We start from the raw sequence: 20,406 nt of genomic DNA on the forward strand, positions 1-20,406 counted from the left end.
TCTCCCCTGGGTGAGTATTTTCCTCATATATTTCCACCAGCCCCACTTTGGACATCTCCTCAAGGTGGGTATTTCCTGTTAACTTTCAACCAGGCCCCACCCAGTATGTCTCCACTGGGTGGGTAATTCACCCCAATTTCTTTCAACTGGAGGGCCACGTACCTGGATACACCGCCAGATAAAACTCAGGATCATCAACCAATATGTGAGATCCGAGAACCAGGAGAGACTCACCCAAATTCATCTGGACTCCCCGAGGAGGCGGATGGAACAAAGGGCCACTGCTGGTACCAAAGCTCCGGTTACTCGGAGAGTCCAGGTGGAGAGAAGTCTGCCGTGGGTCCCGTCAAGGTGTCCAAAACTGTTGAGTGAAATACATGTGCAGCCTAAAAGTTAAGAGTTATGTTTTATTTGGCGGGAGGGCTCGAGCCGGGATGACAGCCTGCCAGATCTCTCTGAGGGACTACTCCAAAGAGGTTGCGGAGGAGCTAGGATATATAGGAGCTTTACAACAAAGACCAGATTGTTGGAACAATAAAAGATTGCTTGTTATCTAAAGAAAGCCAGGTATCTCAAGTTCAAGAATTTAGTACTTTTGTATGTATGAGAGGAAGCAAATATTTGGACTCACTGAATTCAGTTTTTAGACAAGCACCTAGCTATCTAGGACCAGTAAGTAGCCTGTCTTTTCTTATTCTGATTCTGCTCAGAGGACACCATTGTGAGTTGCTGTAGCGGCTGGGCTGCAGGCTTGTCCTAGCTGGGGGGTGGTGGCAGCCTTTAATGACTTGGTTTCAGTATTCTTTGTTTACTGTCATGGTTGCAGTATTCTCATTCACATTGTACTATGTTCGTTCACAGACTGATTATGTATAATCTGCAAACTTGGAAAGCAACCGAGATGGAATTACTGCAGGTACCTTCTGCTTTAATAAGCCGTGTGCAATCATAAACAGGGAGGAAGCATACACTTGGATTTGGTGGTGCAGGGAAGGGTGTCTGCACATTACAGGACAACACAGTGCAGAATTCCTTAAGTCCACTTTTCTTTACTGTAGTGGTTTCTGAGAACTGTTTATGGTAATTAACCAACAGTGACAAACGGTGGCACACATTGCGTTTAAGAGATGGCCGCCTGCAAACTTGTGTATTGGACCGGTGGAATTCATAAGGAAGTGGTCAGGTGGATGGGATAGAGATGGAGCCAAGGCCTGGGCCCAGATTCCAGTTTAAATTGCCATTTTTTCACCATAGGGCCTTGGACTAGAATGTAAACTCTCTTAAACTGTTGGAGAATCTGTGAAATGGGCATGATAATATTCGTTTCTTCCTGGGATTGTTGTAAGTTTTAAAGAGTATTATAGCACACATGAAGCATTTAACACACTGGCACTTAGTAGTGTTCACTCTGTGGCGCCGCCCCGCTAAGCGTGTGTCAGAGCCGTAAAGGCAGCATTTGTCTCTTGAGGATGCACTGGTAGCCCCTTGGCTAGGTTGTAAATTTGGTGATTTCCTTTAATCCTTGTAACTCTGTGTGCCATGGGCAGTTATTTTCATGGACAGATGAGGAATCTCATGATAAAGAAGACTGTGTAATTTGCCCAAAGTCAGACCATAATTTTGGGTGCAGGGGCCTCTGTTCAGCATGGGCCCCTGGGCCCTGTGCCCTCTCTATTCAGCACCAGAGCCAGATGTGGGGTTGGCTGTTTCCCTGCTCAGAATATCCGGCAGGCCACAAGACACACCTGGTCCTGTGCTGCTTGAGCAAAAACTCCGGAGGAGAGGCAGTTAGAAAAGGGATTAACATAAAAACAGACGACTGCAAACTGTGATCAGCTCTGAGAAGGAAAGGAACACGTCTCGTCGTGCAGAGCTGGGAGCTTTCCCGTTGGGGCTGCTCTGGGGGCGCTCATCTCACCTAAACAAGCTCTGCTGCTGCACCAAGGCAGGAAGGCAGGGCGCGTGTGGCCAGGTAGACAGGGCCTCGTTGATCGTACTCATTCCCCATTAAGCAGCAGGTGTCACGGGCACTTACCTAGCAAAAAGGTGTCGGTCATAATCATCACGCACTTGGTAGTTTTATTTGCCCCAGCTTTGAGATGAGGTCATTGAAGCTGGGGAGTTTGCTGCATACCAGTGATTACCTTGGAAATACCCCCACTTGTCTTTCAACTTAGACTGGTGTGGCTGTCATGCCCCAGTCCTGTGAATGGCATCGTGTAGCTTCTCCCAAGTGGCCCAAATGACTGACATTGATAAGCTTAATTCGTAGGAAATTGTATGTGGCAATAAGAGTAAAAGGTAGTAAGAAATTGTTTGGAAAACTAGAAAAAAACCTATTCTTCCCCAGCTGGGGGAGTGTACCCTTTATCACTCACCCCACTCACTGCCTGTCACATCCTCCCTGCAGACTCCGTGTTCAGAAGCCACTCTGAGACTTTGAGGAACATTTTGCCTCATGACACTTTTGACTAGGACCTGCGAATTCTCTGTCCTGGTTAACTCTCTCTTCAATGCCATTTAAATTTCTTGCAGGTTCCTCCGCTCAGATATAAGAATAGCCTCTTTAAATTTCTTGACGCAGCTCCTTAATGAAGATCTTGGGAAGGAAACCTAGCCAAACCTGGGAGGTATGGACATAGTGACTTCAACCTCAGCATTTTGTGAAGTTCAGAATCAGAGGGGTGGGTGACTCAGGAAAGGCTTTTTTAAGGTAACAAGGGGAAAGTGAAAGGACGCAGGCTGTGTGAGAAAGAAACGTCTCAGTCCAAGCCAGCAAGGCACCTGGGTTCAGGATGGAGTCTGGCGAGTGCAGAGTACAAAGAAAGAAGTGCTGTGATGGGAGGGAGGACAGTTGGGTACCTTATTGGGGAGGAAAAAGTGGGCAGAACATTTCCTGGTGGAACAAGAGGATTGTGACATGATGTGCTTGTATTTTGGAGAGAAGGGTTTTGTGGGGACAGGCCTAGGATTACGCTGTCTGGCTGGGGAGTCAGCACAACAGAGAAACACAGAGAACCGGGCAGATGCCAAGGCCCATGCTGGGGGAGAGGCTGCCCGCCAATTGGAGCACTGGAGGCTGCTTCTGTTCCTTAGCTGGGGCTTCAGACTTCCCTTCACAGCCCAGTCCTGTTGATACAAGAATAAAAAACGTTGGGCATGAGAAGGGCTGTGTCCCAGGCTTTGGTTGAGCCCCTGGGATGTGCCCCACCAGATTTTGTTCCTTGGCTTCATGCAGTAAAGTATTCAAGAGCAAGCCAGTGTTGAGTAAAAGTAGATTTATTCAGAGAGATACATTGAAATGCAAGAGAAACTTCACGAGGTGTGGGGGTTTGATGCTCAGTTTAAAAGTAGGTGCACACTCCACAGACAGAGTGTGGGTCTTCTCCGAAGAGGGTTAGAGAGTGGTGACCGCGAGGTGGCGCTGTGTTGCTTGTTTTCTTGGGCTTGGTGGTTTCATATGCTAATAAGTAGAAGGACCAGCCTTAGGGCAAGGGGCTGGGATTCCCAGGGAGTTGGCCATTTCCCACAATGTGACATTTGGTAGCTAACATTGGGACTGCCATGGTGCCTGGGGCATGTTATTCACCATGTTACTATTACAATGGGTGTTTACTGAAGCTTAAGACCTGCTAGAAGTTAAATCTCTTCATCCTGAGACTCAAGGCATATTGGGGTTTGAATCCTTCACCATTTTGATGTTAATTGCTGTGGCCTTCCTAGAATGGCTGTTCTCTGCCCCCTTCCATCCTATCTCACTGTGATGACACAGAGACAGCAAAGGCTGGGCCCTGCCTGTGCTCCTGCATTTAACAGCAGGATGGGTGGGGTGGGCTTATGATGACTCTGAGTTGTGAGAAGGATGTTTCAGATTTTCCCACGTGAGACATGGGGACCTGACAGCAGTCACCGCAGATTTATTTCACGGGCATCATCGCTTTTGTTGTTACAGAAACAACAGGCCAGCCAAGAAACAAGAATCACTCAGAGGGCTGGAGTACTGAGATTTATTATGCTGGCGGGCTCAGAGGGGCTTCTGTTCCGAAGCTCTGAGCACCTCCAAGACCTGCACATGAGGTTTTATAGGGTTAATTACAAGCATGGGGCTATTAGACAATAAGGCTCAAACAACAAATAGCAAGGAATCAGTGCACTGAAGCTTATCAATTTGGAAAGATCACGTTACTGACAATTGTTGACCTTAGATTTACGATTTAGCTTGTTAACCCAGTAAACTGACGCTAAACTTCAGATTTACGAGTTAGCCCGGCAAAACTTAGATCAGTAAACCGACACTTATCACACTTAGATTTGTAACTTAGCTTGTTAGGCCAGCTGGGCTTTTCCTTCACAGTGTCACTTATCTTTTCTATTTTTCTTTTTTTCTTTTTTTATGTATTTAATCTAAATTTAATATCAGGGTTTTTTGGGAAAGAAATATCTCTTTTTCTTTCTTTGGAACTCTTTTGGGGGGTGAGGTAATTAGATGTATTTATCTGTTAGTGGAGGCCCTGGGGCTTACTTTCAGGACCCCGTGCACCCTAAGCACACGCTCTACCACCCGCCCCATCATCTTTTTCTTTTTGCTTTAGCTGCCAAGAATCTTACAGCTTAATTCCTAGTCAGCCTTTAACACTTGCCCTGACTTCATGGAATCCATTTTTATGAGTTTATCTCCCCCTGGTTTCATTTAAGTATTGAATCTCCATTTTCTCTTCATTCTCAGTTTTGCCTTTATTTTATTATGGTTGTTAAGCTGTGTTTAATAGAATTGTTTAAATTCTCTGTAAGCAAGAGTCTGAATGTAAATAAATATGTAAACCAACAGCACAATTAAATGCTTTTATATTTTCTAAGCTGTTTAGTAGTTACTTAAAAACCGAATTGAATATTAAAGTGATAACATTTTAAAATTATTTTTTAATTTTTTATAAAGGTATAGCTGAGTTAAAATATGATATTAGTTTCAGGTGTACAATAGATGCTCCATTTATATTTACTGTAAAACATTGTCTGTATTCCCTGTGTTGTAAGATACGTCCCTCAAGCATGTTTACATTACACATGTTGCAGTTTGTATAAGAAAGTCGGGTAATGCAGAGTCTGGGACGTGGCTGGGTCTTACCCAGGTTCACGCTCACCCTGCCTGTCAGATCTCAGGCCCTCACTTCTGTCTGCAGGGGATCGAGTGGAGGCAGCTCTCATCAGCGCTGGCACCACCCTCTGAGTGGTAGTGACAGCAGTGATTGTGTGTGGACGTGCAAAGTGTTGTTCCAAGCGCTTTACATGCGTTTCAGCATTTAATAATTAAAGCCCTCCTGTGAGGAAGCGTTTTAAGTTTTTAATGTATAATACATTTTATTTTGATATTGATAGATTTCAAACCTCTGGAAAATTTACAGGAGTAGTACAATAAACGCTTAGATACAGCTCACCTTAAATGTCACTATTTGGCTTTTTGGGTCTGGCTTATTTTAGCATAAACTTTCAAGGTTCTTCCATATTGTAACCTGAATTAGTACTTTGTAGTCTTTGTTTGATAATATCCTTTTTCTTTGTTTTCGTTTTTGGTCTATTTAAATATATTTTCATTGAAGTCTAGTCAGTTTATAATGTTGTGTTAGTTCCTTGTGTACAGCACAACACTTCAGTTAAATAGGAACATACATGTATTCATTTTCATACTCTTTTAAAACATATGTTACAATAAGATATTAAATATATTCTCCTGTGGTATACAGAATAAACTTGCTGTTTATTCTTTACATACTCAGTATCTGCAAATCTTGAACTCCCAAACTGTTGCTTCCCACACCCTTTCCCCTCTGGTAACCATTGTTTGATTTCTATGACTCTGTGTTTCTGTTCTGTAGATAAGTTTATCTTTTTGTTTCTTTGTTTTATTTTTTTCTTTTTAGATTCCACATGTGAGCGATCTCACATGGTTTTTTCCTTTCTCTTTCTGGCTTACTTCACTTAGAATGACATTCCCCAGGTCCATTGATGTTGCTACAAATGGCATTATTTTATTATTATTTTATGTCTGAATAGTAGTCTATTGGACAAATATGCTACAACCTCTTTATCCAGTCATCTGTCAGTGGACATTTAGCTTGTTTCCATGTCTTGCTATTGTAAATAGTGCTGCTGTGAATATTGGGGTGTAGGTGTCTTTTTAAATTAGGGTTCCTTCTAGATATATGCCCAGGAGTGGGATTGCTGGTTCATATGGGAGGTCAATTTTTTTCTTTAGAGGAACATCTATGCAGTTTTCCACATTGGCTCCACCAAACTACATTCCCACCACAGTGTAGGAGTGTTCCCAATTCTCCGCAGCCTCTCCAGTATTTATTGTCTGTGAACTTCTGAATGATGGCTATTCTGACTGGTTAGAGGTGATACTTGATTGCAGTTTTGATTTGCATTTCTCTGAGAATGATATTGAACATTTTTTCATGTGCCTACTGGCCATTTGTATGTCTTCATTGGAGAAATGTTTCTTTAGGACTTCTGTCCATTTTTGAATTGAATTGTTTGTTTTTCTTTCTTATTAAGTGTAAAAGCTGTTTACATATTCTGGGAATTAAGCCCCTATCAGTTTCATTTATTGCAAATATTTTCTCCCATTCCATAGGTAGGTTGTGTTTTTGTTTTGCTTACTCTTTCCTTAGCTATGAAAAAGTTTGTAAGTTTAATTAGATCCCATTTGTATATTTTTTTTGTTTTTCTATTGCTTGAGTAGACTGCTCTTGGAGAACATTGTTTAGATGTGTCAGATGTTTTACCTATGGTTGCTTCTAAGAGATTTATAGTGTCTTGTCTACATGTTTAAGTCTTTAACACATTTTGAATTCATTTTTGTGTATGCTGTGAGGGAGTAGTCTAACTTCAATGATTTACATGCAGCTGTTGAGTTTTCCCTACACCATTTGCTGAAGAGGCTGTCTTTACTCCATTGTATGTTCTCACCTCCTTTGGCAAAGTTTCAATGACCAAAAGTTTGTGGGCCTATTCTTGGTAATTTTGTTTATCCATTCATTGATGGATGGATAATGTTAGTAACTTTTGGCTACTCTGAATGAAACTGCTATGAATATTGATGTGAAATTTTTTATGAGAATATATTATCATTCTGTTGGCTGTACAGTTGGCCCGCCATATCTGTATTTTCCACTACATGGATTCAGATGGCTGATTATAAAGGGACTCGAACATCCTTGGATTATGGTATCCAGGGTGTGGGGTTCCTGAAGCCAACCCCCCGAGAATTCTGAGGGATGACTCTATATGTAGGTGTGGAATTGCTGAGCCATATAACTATAAGCATTTGAGGAAATACCAGACTTCTCCAAAGAAGCTGCACCATTGTGCCTTTCCACTGGTCGCATATGAGGTTTCTCTGCCTCCTGAACGATATTTGTCATTGTCCATGTTTTGGTTATAACCATCCTAGTGGGTGTAAAATGAGATCTCATTTTGATTTTGATTTGACTAGTGATGCTGAGCATCATTTCATATGCTTATTGGCCATTTGTATATCTATTTAAATTCATGGTAAATTTAAAATTTGGGTCTATTGTATTGCTCAGTTGTAAGCATTTGTTATATATCCTGGATGCTGCTCTCTTATTAGATACAAGCTTTGCAAAATTTTTCTTCTACTCTGCACATTGTCCTTTCACTATATTTTTTTAAACATTAAAACAATTTCTTTACAGGGGAGGTAATTAGATATTTTGATTTATTTTATTTTTCTTGCTAAGCACACACTCTATCACTTGAGATACCCATTTCCACTGTCATTTCACTTTCTTGATGATGTCCTTTGTAAGAAAAAGGTTTTAATTTTGATAAAGTCCAGTTTATCTGCTTTTTCTTCTATCACTTGTGCTCTTGGTATGGTATCTAGGAAACCAAAGCCTATCCTAAGACCACAAAGATTTATACTGTGTCTTCTTTTAGAAAGTTTATAGGTTTAATTTTTACATTTCTGTCTGTGATCTATTTTGAATTAATTTTTATTTGTTATATAAAATATGAGTGTTCAGATTCCAGATTGATTCTTTTGCCTGTAGATACCCAGCTGTCCCTGTACCATTTGTTGCATAGACTATTCTTTCAATGGAGTGTTGTTGTCCCCCTTGTGGAAAACTGTCTGTAAATGTAAGTTTTTTCCCCTTGGTTTTTATTGTGTCTCATAGATTGATTTATCCAACCTTATGCCAGTACCATGCTGACTTAGTACTGTAGCATTTTAGTACACTTTAAAGTGAGTCCTCCTACTTTACTCTTCTTTTTCAAGGTTGTTTTGACTGTCCTATGCCCCTTGCACGTCCATATGAATTTTGGGATTAGTTTTTGAATTTTTGCAAAGAAGTCAGCTGGAATTTTGATAGGGATTCCACTGAATATGTACATCACTTTGAGGAGTCTTAACGTATTTAATAATATTTTCTATCATTCCTTGAAAATGGGATATCTTCCATATATGTAGATCTTTTAAAATTTACTTTAGTGATACTTCAAAGATTTCAATGTACAAATCTTGTAAATTTTTGTTAAATGTATCTCTCATTTTATTTTTAATGCTGTTGTAAATGGAAAGGCTGAGTTTCTTATGGGTCGGACTATATATCCATCTTCTTATTTCTAGAATTCCTTCACAGCAAATACCCTAGGTTTATATTTGCTACATAAATCTATCCACAACTATTCCCCACCCCGTGTTATAAGAAACCAAGACCCAAGTTAAGCTGCCTGAACACCTATGTGGAAGTGAGAAATGAGACCCTTGGGTGGGGCTTTGTGCAGATGATACTGAGAGATTATTCAGGATGGCTTCTTCATAATTTCTTTTAAACAACCCTTTCAGTGTATTTAGTCAGATACATTGAGAACATGCCCTTTTGATGTGCGGAGTAGCTAAGAGTATGATTTTCAAATAAATTCTAGTGAGAGTTTTGTACTTGAAACCTAATTTGCATCAATCTTTGAAGATTTATGTTTCAGGAGCTTTGACTAAAGAACACCTGTCTTTATTCAATAATGACAACTAAATGCTCAAGCAACATGTAAGAGTTTGAGCAAAGTGCCCCCGCCCCGTAGTGCTGGGTGGCTGCAGCTGTAACTGGAGTCAGCGCTTACCTCTCCCAGTAAGCTTGTGCTGATCTGCTCAAAGGGGTTCGTCTAAAATTTTGTCAGTAGTCTGTTGGACAAAGTCATAAAACATTGATTGAAAGTTGCTGGAATGCAATATACCCTTATTAATATTAAGTAAGCACATATTGAGTGCTTACTGTATGATGGAATTGTCCCTCAGCCTCACATGAATATTATTTCTCTTAAAACTTCTCATATTTCCTTGTTATTCTCACTTTACAGATAAGGAGACTGAGAATTAGGTCTTCTCTATTTTGGAGGAAGATCATTATCAATGATGGGAAGTTGTAAGGAAAAAGATATCGATTCATCCTAAGAAAACATTTTTCTAAGTGTCAGCAATGAAGAAGTTGAACACTGAAGAAGGTGATGATTGTTCGAGTGAGACAAGCCCCGGGTTGTACGGTGTCAACATCCCTGTCCTGGACACGGCACGTGTAGAGCTGCGTGGTGGATGAGGCGGCACGGCTGCTCAGGGAACGCGGATGCCGAGCCATTGGGCTGTGCTCAGGCACGGTGGGGCTTTCTCCAAAGGGCAGTGGACCGTCATTGACAGATTTTAACTAGGGGAGTGGGGTGCTCTCGTAGATCACTTCTGTCTTACAGAATGCTTGGAAACATTTAGAAGGCTCGGCAGGAGGTGATGTGATGAGTCAGTAGGGTGGCTGCGACGTGTATCAGTGTTCAATTTTCAAGTTGTTTTCAGTCCCAGGCTTGTGGCTCAGAAGCCGTGTCACTTTGGATCACGCACTCAAGGAAGAGAAACAATTTATCTAATCAATTGAAGCAATGATGCACCGACCTCCCAGGACTGCTATGGAGATCCAGTGAGGTAACGTGTGCACAGTGTGCAGCGTGGTCCCCAGCACACAGTCACTGCTGAGGGAGTGCCAGTGATTACCTGGTAGGTCAGGTGAGGGTGGTGGGACTCGGTGACTGAGGATATCTGGGCCCTGAAGGAGGGGTCCATTCACATCTGTGAGTGATGGGCCTGAGCTGGGAGATGCAGGGAGACCTTACCCCCCGAACAGGTGCCCTGGGCAGGACGACTATGGGAGGAGCACCGTGAAGTCAGCTCTTTGCAGGTGAAGTTGGAGGTGCCCTTGAGACATCTAAGTGCAGTGTCACGAGCTCATAGTGGAGATCTGGGCCCGGGCTGTGCATTTTCCTATAATTTCAATCCCTGAGGACCCCGAAGTATTGATCACTTAACGTGAAGACATACTTTACAGGATAAATGAATAGTAGTATCATGTCTGTCATCCAAGCTTAGGTCTCTTTATTCATCAGTCACTTTGCTAAATGGGTGCGTACTGACCTCACTTCACCGTCCTCCCCTGGGCTCAAGCTCCACAGAAAAGAGCTGGTGAGTCTCCCTCTTTTCCAGAAGCAGACATATTTAGCTGGTAGCCTTCTGTACCTCGTCAGGCTTAGGATATTAGTTTGTTGTTTTAATTCTATTTTCTTATGGCCATCTCCTGACAGGAGAGACGTTTTACCTCATGATCATGTTTCAATTAGCTGTTACTGAGAATTGCTGATCTGATACATAGTGCATGGATTATATTAGCTTTGTAGAGTAGTTATCATTTTTCTGTCTTTGCCCTTTAATTTTGTTTGCCCCTTCAATGTTCTATCTTATTTGGGGCCTTATTTCTTTTTAATTAAAAAATATCATTTAACAGTTAAGAAAAGCAAAGAAAAAATGCACATGAGAGCTAAATTTAGAAAATGTATAGTGTGTTTTCTGTCTCGGCAACGGAGGTTTCTAGAAACTCATGAAAACCTTCATTACACAAGTTCCTTAAAATGCTGATTAAGAAATAAAACCTTCCTTCCTCATCTTTCAAACTGCACAACTAATTGTCAAGAAAGAGAGGGGGAATCCTCAGAAGCCAAGACAAACGAGAAAGCAGGGATTCTGGGAGATACACGAGCCTTAGAAACCCTGGGATGCCGGTTGGCTCCCGAACTGATTTTCAGTTGCCTTGGCAGGAGTGCAGGAGGTGAGCCCGAGGCCCCTCACACTGGGAGTTGGATGGCTGATCATATTATTGACCAAGCCCATCCCGAGAATCTTGGTTAACAAAAGGGTGAAATTGGAAAAAAAAATTCCTCAAGGCAAGAAAGTAAGGAAAGTCAATTTTGTTGGAAGAGGGGAAAAATAACAAATCCAAAGTAAGGATATATTTTAAAGCTCTTCTGGCATGAGAGTGACCACAAACTCCTGGCAGAAAAGCACAGCTACTCCTTGATTAAGAAGATGTGTTTTGAATGAATCAGTGAACAGCCATTCCGAAAAAGGCCTCCAGATTCTTGTGGATCAAGATACTGGACCACAAACACCTCTCTTCCAAGGTCTCATTCAAATAACCAGAAAGGTTTTAAAGGAAAGTAGCAATAATCATAGTTCTATTTATTGACATTACTATATGCTAGGAATTCAGAGGTGACTATGCAGTTGTCTCCTCTTTTATGGACCTTACTTTCTCTTTGGGGAGACTAAATGACATAGTTGGGTAGCTTGGTGGAGGGAGGTGTTCGTCTGTTACAATTAGCCAGGAGAGGAGATTAAGAAAGCAGTGAAGGGTGGGTGAACTTTTTAGCTGAGGACCGTCTTGTTCTGCTGGCTTTTAATTGCAGACTCAATGAGCTGTCAATGTAGGGAATATAAATTACGGAGGATGGACTTAGCTCAGGCCCCTTTAGAATGGACAAGTGAACCTGGAGAAAGACAGTCAAATCTGTGCAGACATTAAAGTTCACCTGAACGTGCTCCATCCCTGAGCCAAAGATAGGACAAATATGCAGGACTTCTTGAGGAGAGAGGAGTGGTTTTTAAGGTTCTCCAAGAATAAATCCCAGGGAAACGGGAAGGCCAGTTGTCAAACTGTGACTTTCCCCTTTGGACGGTATATCCACCAAGGTTATTGGCCTTTTATAGGTTTTCATTTCTCTTTATTACATGTCAGGTGATGGGGACGTGGGCACAGGTGTTTGACACCTTGTTGAGTCGGCTTTGAGTACCTGCCTAGCACGGGCACAGTTGCGGCTGTGTCATACATCTTGCAGCCCATCCCGTTCCCCGGCTCCGTGATCACGGCAGAGTGGTTCCTTGTTGACATGTCCGTCTCCTCTGTGACATCATAACCCATGAAAAGACCGGAACGTATTAACTTGGCTTTGTTAAAGTCAAAGGAACAGATCAAATATGGAGTCAGATTTGTTCTTCCCTATTTCAGTAGTGCCATGGAGTAGGCAGTTTGGGCAGCTTTCTGTAGGATCCTGGCGGCTTTCCCTCTCAGCCTCTGGGCGCCTCTATTGAAAACCCTTCATAGCTGTCTGGCCTGCTGGAAAAACACTCTGCCTATTATGCCCTGAATATGTTTTCAGTTTATAACTCATATCTACTCCTTGGAAAACAACTCAAAAAAACTCAGTTGGTTTTCCACCAGCCATGGGCAGGGGTGAGGGGTACCTTCTTATTATTTCATAAAATAATAATAATAATAAATAGTAATAGTAATAGTAGTAGTAGTAGTAATAATAATAATAATAATAATAATAATAATAATTATAAAAGAAGTCTTAAAACAGCACTGGGCACATTGGAGAGAGTCAATCAATGCTTCGTGGCTTAAATCAAAAGTGATGACTCAGTGATTCCATGGCTGCTGTATTTGCTGAGCTAGTTATTCCTATGCTCCATTACACATATTTTTTTAACTGAAAAAGAAATACAAGCAAATGGTTCAAAAAATTCAAACAGAGCACAAATATACACAAGTGAAAGAAGTTTTCCCTCATTCTCTGTTCTGTCTGCCCTCCCTGGTAATGCCACTGTTTACTATCCTTTGGGTGATTTTCCATATATGCTATGCACATTCCCAACTATGTATGTAAATTCCATTAAGGTTTTAGTTATTTTTAACTTAAAGGGATTTAAATCCTCAAGTGGCTTCTACCCGGGTAATAGAACAGAACAAGTGTGACTCCATATTAGATCTGATCCTTTGAATTTAAGTTTATGCTCTGTCTCCTAGGCTTCATCTTGCTTGTAAAACAATGTTGCTTAGAGCCTGAAATATACAGGAGAGCCTTTTCTGGAGGCTCTGACTTTTAAGGATATTTAACACTTTTCATTCATAAAAAGATAACAAATTGTAGAATAGAAAATAACGTTTGCTTTGTTGGTCGTTTACAAAGATTTGACCCAGGCAGATAGCTGCAAGGACAAAGGATTCTAACAAGAAGGAATTCCTACACCAAGAAGATTGCAACAACCAAGCATGTAGGAAAGGAGCCTGAATTGTGATTTGGGGAGATGGTTTTTCAAGACATTATTTTGCCATTTAGGTCTACAGAAACTTGCTATTCCATGACCGAACAGCTGGTCTCCCAACTTATTGGCCTGTCCTGCACTGAGAATGAATTTGGACTCGGTAACACTCCTATCTACCTAGCAAGCTGGGCACTGGAATTGAGAGTTTCGGAAATAACAGGCCAGCCAAGAAACAAGCACCAATCGGAGTGTTGGAGTACTCAGATTTATTATGCCAGCGGGCTTAGAGGGGCTTCTGCTCCGAAGTTCTGAGCAGTTCCAAGACGTGCACATGAGGTTTTAAAGGGTTAATTACAAATAAGGGGGTATTAGCCAATAAGGCTCAAACAAGAAAAAGCAAGGAATCAGTACACTGGAGCTTATCAACTTGTAATAGATCACGTTACTGACACATGTTGAGCTTGGATTTACGAGTTAGCTTGTTAGCCAGGTAAACTGACACTAAACTTAAGATTTAGCCTGGCAAAACTTAGAGAAGTAAACCGACACTTATCACACTTAGATTTGTGACTTACCTTGTTAGCCAGCTGGGCTTTTCCTTCACATGAGGACACCTCTCCTACACCCAGGGACCTACTGTTAGCCCTTGATGGTTCTACAAGTGTGGGGTGTGGTTTACCCAGGAGGGATGGGGACTATGCACCAACACTCAGGCAGTCTGCTCTGTCTGGGGCGCTGATCTTGTACCACCCCGCTCCCCTCCAGCCCGACAGCTGGGACAGTGGGACTAAGGCAGAAATCGTGCCTGCTTGTTTCCCAGCGTGTAAAAGGGGAATATGTACTCTTCCCAAGTTAGTTCTGAGCGACAACACCTGCGGGTGCTTGGTTCCCAGAGCAACAGAAAACCAAGCTCCGCGTGGGGTCATCGGGTGGAGGGCTGGACCAGCGAGGTAAAACTTCAGCTGCGGGTCTTGAAAGGTTACAGAAGGGTACAGAGGCAGTATTGCTGCCTCCTTTGGGGTGCCCCCAGAGGTAAAGCTTTTTCTCTTCGCTAAGACCCTCCCCTATCCAGATCCCTCTCTTCTCTCCGCTCTTCCTGTCCATCTGTCTCCCTCCACTTTTCCCCTCCTCTCCTCCCCCTCCCATCTTCTTTCTTCCTCGCTGCCCCACCTTCTCTAGCAGAACACAGAGAGGATCGCTGGCCTTCCTGCGCATGCGCAGTGAGTGCCAGCTGGACCGCGGTTTGGAAGCTCCAGCTCCGAGCCGGGGATCGGCCCCAAAGTCTCCTCAGCTCTGTAGCCCGGTAAGCCTTTAACTCCTGCCTGGGGCCGGGGCCTCTGGCTGTGGAAGTGCAAGGTGGGGAGCCCCCGGAAAAGTGGCGGCTGCAGGAAGGCGGTCCGCGTGTCACAGCCCTCAGGGAGCCAGTCAGCCTGTGTCCAGCTGAATTGCTCGGGACAGACCCCTCTGCCCACGCCACCTGCCTCGGCGCCCCAGGCACACCTGTCCAGGGCGAGGTGTGCACCTGCCGCCTCTCACCCAGCCGGGCTCCCCTCAGTCCGCGGCTGGTGTGCATTTCCCCTCTCCCGCCCGAAAGTCCTCTCCTCCCGGGCTTCCTCTCCTGGGCCGTCGGCCCGTCCCCGCCCCTGGGCGGGCTGTGTCCCGGGCGGGCAGGGTCTGCGGACATGGACGGGGCAGCTGGGGCTGGGGCTGGCCTCCGAGCGGGGCTGCAGACCGCGTTTCCAACCCCCCCCGCTTTCCCTGCCCCGCGACCCCCGGGCTGCCTTCCTCTCCCTTTCCCGCTCCCTGAGGACCAGCTCTGTGGCGTGGGCGCTGCTCTCTGGGCTGAGAGTCACCGGCTGTGACGCCCAGCTTCTCCTGGTGGAGTCGGGAAAAGGGAGCGTAAGTGCTGAGCGAGCTTCTGTCTCCTTCCTCAGTGTTTCTGCCGCAGGTAAGTACCTTGAACACTTTCAGGTGTTATGATGGCGGTGCTTGTTGATGTCACGTGTTTTTATAGTGAGAGGGATTACAGTGGTGAAAGCAGGGCTTGGTTCTATTAAAAATGAGCTGAAGGCATAAGGCTGTGACATCCTCCTTCCTTCCCTCTCCCAGGGTGAAACGTGTGACCATCGATCTTAAAAAGATAATTACAGTCCCTAACTAGCCCAGCCCAGCTAGTGTGTGTTAACAGGAACAGCACCACCAGAGGCCTTGGAGACCCAGGGACATTGCAGTCCTATAAAGCTCCTGGCACAGTTTGGTTGGTTTTGACTTTTTGTTTTTCTTAAATTGTGTGGCACACTAGTAGTAAAGAGGGAAAAATAATTGTCAAGAAATATTTTTTCATATACCAGCTTTATTGTGATTTTGTTCAAACACCATGAAGTCCATTCATTTAAATGGTACAATTCAGCAGCTTTTAGCATATTCACATTTGTGCAACCATTATTATTCCAGGACGTTTTCATCACTTCAGAAAGAATAGTGGAAATTAATGACCCAACCACCCCTCCCCAGTGGTGTTTCTAAAGAAGTTTCTTGGCTATTCCTGACCATAAATTAACTTGTTACATTCCATGAAAAATCTGGTAGGAATTCTAATCAGAATTGAAATGAATCTGTCTATCAAAACAGGAAGAATTAATGTCTTTATGGCATAAACTTCTTCTACCCATGAATATATCTGGGACCCTATATTTTCATCTCTCCAGAGCCTGGCCCATGGGAAGTCCTCACTATTTGTTGGGCTTGTCAATGATGAAATTCTATACATCGTTAGTTGCAACTGTAGCCTTTCACAGAAGAGAAAATTAACGTCAGTGAAGCCAAGTGACTCTCTGATTGTCAGAAAGAGTGACAGACAGTGCTGGAGTGATCCAGTGGACTCGGTGCTTGCAACCAGAATTCACCACCTACAGCTAAGGGGATTAGAGTGTTCTTTTATTTTTTTCTTAATGACGTTGCTTTTATTTTACTTATTTTTTAAAATTATTTTTTATTGAAGTGTAGTCAATTTACAATGTTAGTTTCAGATGTACAGCAGAGATTCAGTTATAAACATATGCATATGTATATATATTTGTTTTAGATTGTTTTTAGTAGAACTCATTACAAGTAATTGAATATAGTTCCCTGTGCTATATAGTAGATGCTTGTCATTTATTTTATATTTATTAATGTGTATCTGTTAATCCCCCCTTTCCTGCCTGCTTACCACAGTTTGCTTTCTATGTCCATGAGTCCATTTCTAGGAGCAACATTTTTCCTAGTATTATATGCTCCTTGGCTGCTATCAGTTTCAGTAATTCCATCTTATCTGTGGGCGCTATTCTTCTGGTGGCGTTTATGTGGTTTCACACGTGGTAAAAAAAGATCTGTATTTGGGAGAACTCCAGGCCTCGTGTAGTCCCTGGTACAGAGCGCCCACTGAGCTGATGCTTGAACTGGGGAACAAACATAGTAAACGTTGGAATTTCCACTATGGTTGAGGCTTCCAGGTTTCCATAACCTGTTTAGCCCACCTTAATGTTGGCTGCACCCATACTGGGTAATTTGGTGGAACTTCATGGTATGGTGGTGTAGAGACAGGACCTTGTATGCTTCTTCTCTTTCCGTTTTCTAACACTCATTCTCCTGGGCCTCCCATGTACTCCCCCAGAAGAGCCCAGGGCTGGCTTGGTGCTGCTCTGAGGCAATATTTATTAATAAGGCCCTTTCTTCATCTGTTCTGAGCCTCCGTTTCTTCCTCTGCACAATAAGGGCTTGGACTAGATAAGTGCTTTTCAGTTTGTTTTAAAGCCATGTTTCCTTTGAGAAACAGAAAATGCAAATCTCTCCTCCCATCGCAACCCTTTAGATTTTGACACATCCTCCAAAGAGTGACATAGCTCTTTGTGGAAAACTGAAGTGATTGTGATTCTAGGTGGCACAGAAAAGACTCTTCAGAGATTTATTGCAGGGAGAGGGCAGGAAAGGGGCAGTATGTCACACTTTCTAGTGTGAGCACTGGAGCAGGGGCATGGATTTAAGTACAGAGACTGACGTGGCCTCTCTCTAATCTTGTACAATGTGATAAATTTCTCTACCTCAGTTTCTTGATGTGTCAAGTTGGGGTGATAATATTTTAGGGCTTTCGTGAAACATTATACACATAATTCATTTGTGTCTCGGTAGAAACAAGACCTGCTAGGGATTCAGGGATTTGTTTAAAAAAGAAAAACCTTGTCCATAGCAGTCTGTCGGTGTGTATTTTGAATTTCCTGGAGGGTGAGGGCTGAGTCTGAATTCCATCGTGGGGCAGGTGGCCCATAGTTCTCTGTGCCCCAGATTGCCCCCTCCTCCCCAGTCCTCTTCCTCAGTCCAGGATGAATTTCCCTAGTAAATTTACACAGAAGTCTTGTGGAAATGGCTTTTCATTTTATTGTTTCACCTAGAAGGGCTGCCTTAATGATCTGTGTTGTCAGGTATTGAAGGACTGCCATCATGATGTCTGGTCAGGTTAAGGCTATGCAATTGCGAGTTTCTATTTAATAAAAAAAAATTACAAATAGAAAATTAGAACAAGGGTGGTGACAGGGGCTCTTGGAAGTGGGCACCATTAGCTTTCTTAGCTTCAGGTGCGGTGGCCTCCTGCCACGACAACCCATCTTCTTGCTCTGAAGTTTGAGGGACCAGTGGGTTCAGTGGGAATGATAACTGAGTGTATCTCATGGGCTGGGCATTGTCCTATTTGTACTGTGTGTTCCTTATTTGAGACAGTGAGCTCACTTAACCTCAATAAGCTCATTAAAAAATTAGACTTTTTATTTTGAGATATAATGTAGATTCCCATGTAGTTAGTTGTAAGAGACAGTATGGAGACGGCCTATGGACTCTTTGCCCAGTTTTCCTTAATGGTTCCATCTTGCAAAGTTGGGGTACAATTCATACTGACTCACTAACAATTTTAAGTTTGTGTTATTGCCCTCATTTCTATTCACGATTAAACTGGGGCTTAGAGAATCACACAGGCCTGCCCATGTCACCCACATGGTTAGTGTAGAGACGGGTGGAACTTGGGCTTGGGATTTCCAGTCAGTACCAATATGATGGTCTGTGGCAGGGAGCAGCATTCACTTTGCTTGTTTAGTCATTCATTCAACAGACATTTATTTAGTAACCTCTGTGGGTCAGATACTTTCATAGGGTTATCTGATCTTCAACAGTATGGTGAAACAGGTAATGTTTTCTTTTTTTTAATCTGAGAAAATTAGCTCTGAGACGTTATAATCCCCCAAAGGAAATATAGCTCATAAAGGAGCAATAGTAAATTTGTACATTCCACCCTTTTTATGCAGGTGTTACCCTAGGCATTTTACATTTGCAAACATCCGTAATCCAGATATATTCTTGTAAGGCAAGGATTTTGTTTTTAATTGAATTATAGTCAAGTGTACAATGTTGTGTCAATTGCAAGATGTTTTTTTAATTTTGAATTAAAAATATTTTTTGAGGAAGGTAATTAAGTTTATTTATTTGTTTCATTATTTAAAATAAGGTACTGGGGTGTGACCCCAGGATCTCGTACATGATAAGCTCGTGCTCTACCACTGAACTGTACAGTCCTCCCCAAGGCAAGTTTCCTCATCCATTATTCTGCAGCTTAGGAGTTCAAATAAATTGGATAGAAATCCAGATCTTTTGATCCTACTGTGTTCCTTTTCTTTATATTCTGCTGAAGGGGGTTGGGGAAAGCAGTTCCTTTGTTCATTTCTTTATTCAGCATTTTTGTGCAGTGACTTCGCTTCAGAACCTTGCTAGGTGCTTGGAAACAGAAATCAAGAAATGACCCTTCTCTGCAGGGGCAGGAAGCCTGGACCAAAAGCTGGGTAATGTGATCCGAGCTATGTGCAGACGCTGAGGACAAACTATACCCCCGGATTTGCTTTGGCTTCCCTTGCATTCTGGCTGGTACACACCAGATCACTGCATCCCAAATGTGCCCGCAGCCCACAGCACAGTATGTACCTCGATCTCCTCTCCCCTCTCCGCAGGGCCTGCAACATGAGCATCCCTGACTACGTGCAGTGTGCTGAGGACTATGAGACTCTTCCCGTTGTGGTCCAACCCGTGGGGATCATCTCAGAGGAGAATTTCTTTTGCATCTATAAGCGAACCTCCTCAGTGAGCCAGATCAGCCCGTGCGGCTTCCAGTGGGCACTCTGTATCCACTACAGGCACCAATATGCGCCAGAGAGTGGGTGGAGCAGCTTCCAGAGCCACCGCAAGTTCGTGGGCCCTGTCACCATTACCGACTTCCTCTCTGCCAAGGCCTTCTAGAAGCTCCATGTGCAGAGGAGCTGTATGGCACCGCGCTTAATGACTCTCAGCTCTTTGTCTTTGTGCTGCATGGGGTGGTAGCCGAGCAGCCGGGCAGCGACGTGTCCTTTAATCAACGAGGACTGCAGGGTGGTGGAGAAGAGGATTGAGGACTTCACTTAGTCATTCTTCATCTTGCCCTTGTCCAAGTGGCTGGATGCAGACCCAACAATTCTGGGGACAAGATCGCCCTCCGCTGCATCCCGTTTGAGAAGGAGGACATCATGGGACTGGACACAGACAGCAGGTAAGTTTCCCTGGAGGCCAGTCCACCCTGGCTGTGTTCCGGGTTTCTTCCCTACATCCAGAAAGGGATCAGCAAGGAAGAGGACTGTGTTGTAGCTAAGGTGGAGGGAGGTGAAACCCGCCGGTTTACAGACATTTAAAAGTGAATCTGCCTCTGTTTCAGAGAGATCCTTTTAGGCTTAATGTGGACACTTCCTCCCGCTTTTCAGCCAGGACCATGGTGGGACCCCTTGAGTCACTGTCCAATAGAGTAGCCACAGCCACTGATGCTAGGAGCACTGGGGAGGAGGCTGGTCTGTGTTGAGATGTGCTGTAGGTCAAATACATATTAGACGCTGAGGTTTGTCTAGTAAAAGAATATAAAC

The 20,406-nt window shown here is 43.3% G+C and overlaps 1 protein-coding gene across 3 annotated transcripts in view; it reads left to right on the top strand.

The window, feature by feature from the left end:
• The window catches only part of LOC140692922 (trafficking protein particle complex subunit 9-like), a 29,501-nt gene extending 9,647 nt beyond the window's left edge, over positions 1-19,854 (top strand). Inside the window, exons 1-2 of one of the 3 annotated variants that reach the window (XR_012068548.1) lie at positions 14,501-14,744; positions 19,471-19,735. Coding sequence is in view for 1 of the 3 variants with exons in the window: in XM_072957135.1 (XP_072813236.1) it covers positions 19,471-19,756 (286 nt within the window). In the remaining 2 variants the exon portion in view is untranslated. Of the gene's footprint in view, positions 1-14,500; positions 14,745-15,254; positions 15,390-19,470 lie in introns of those variants that run through there. The other 2 variants (XR_012068549.1, XM_072957135.1) reach the window with 2 other exon arrangements.
• The last annotated feature ends 552 nt before the right edge of the window (positions 19,855-20,406 follow it).

Source organism: Vicugna pacos, unplaced genomic scaffold (genome assembly GCF_048564905.1).
Source record: "Vicugna pacos unplaced genomic scaffold, VicPac4 scaffold_19, whole genome shotgun sequence".
NCBI lineage: Eukaryota > Metazoa > Chordata > Mammalia > Artiodactyla > Camelidae > Vicugna > Vicugna pacos.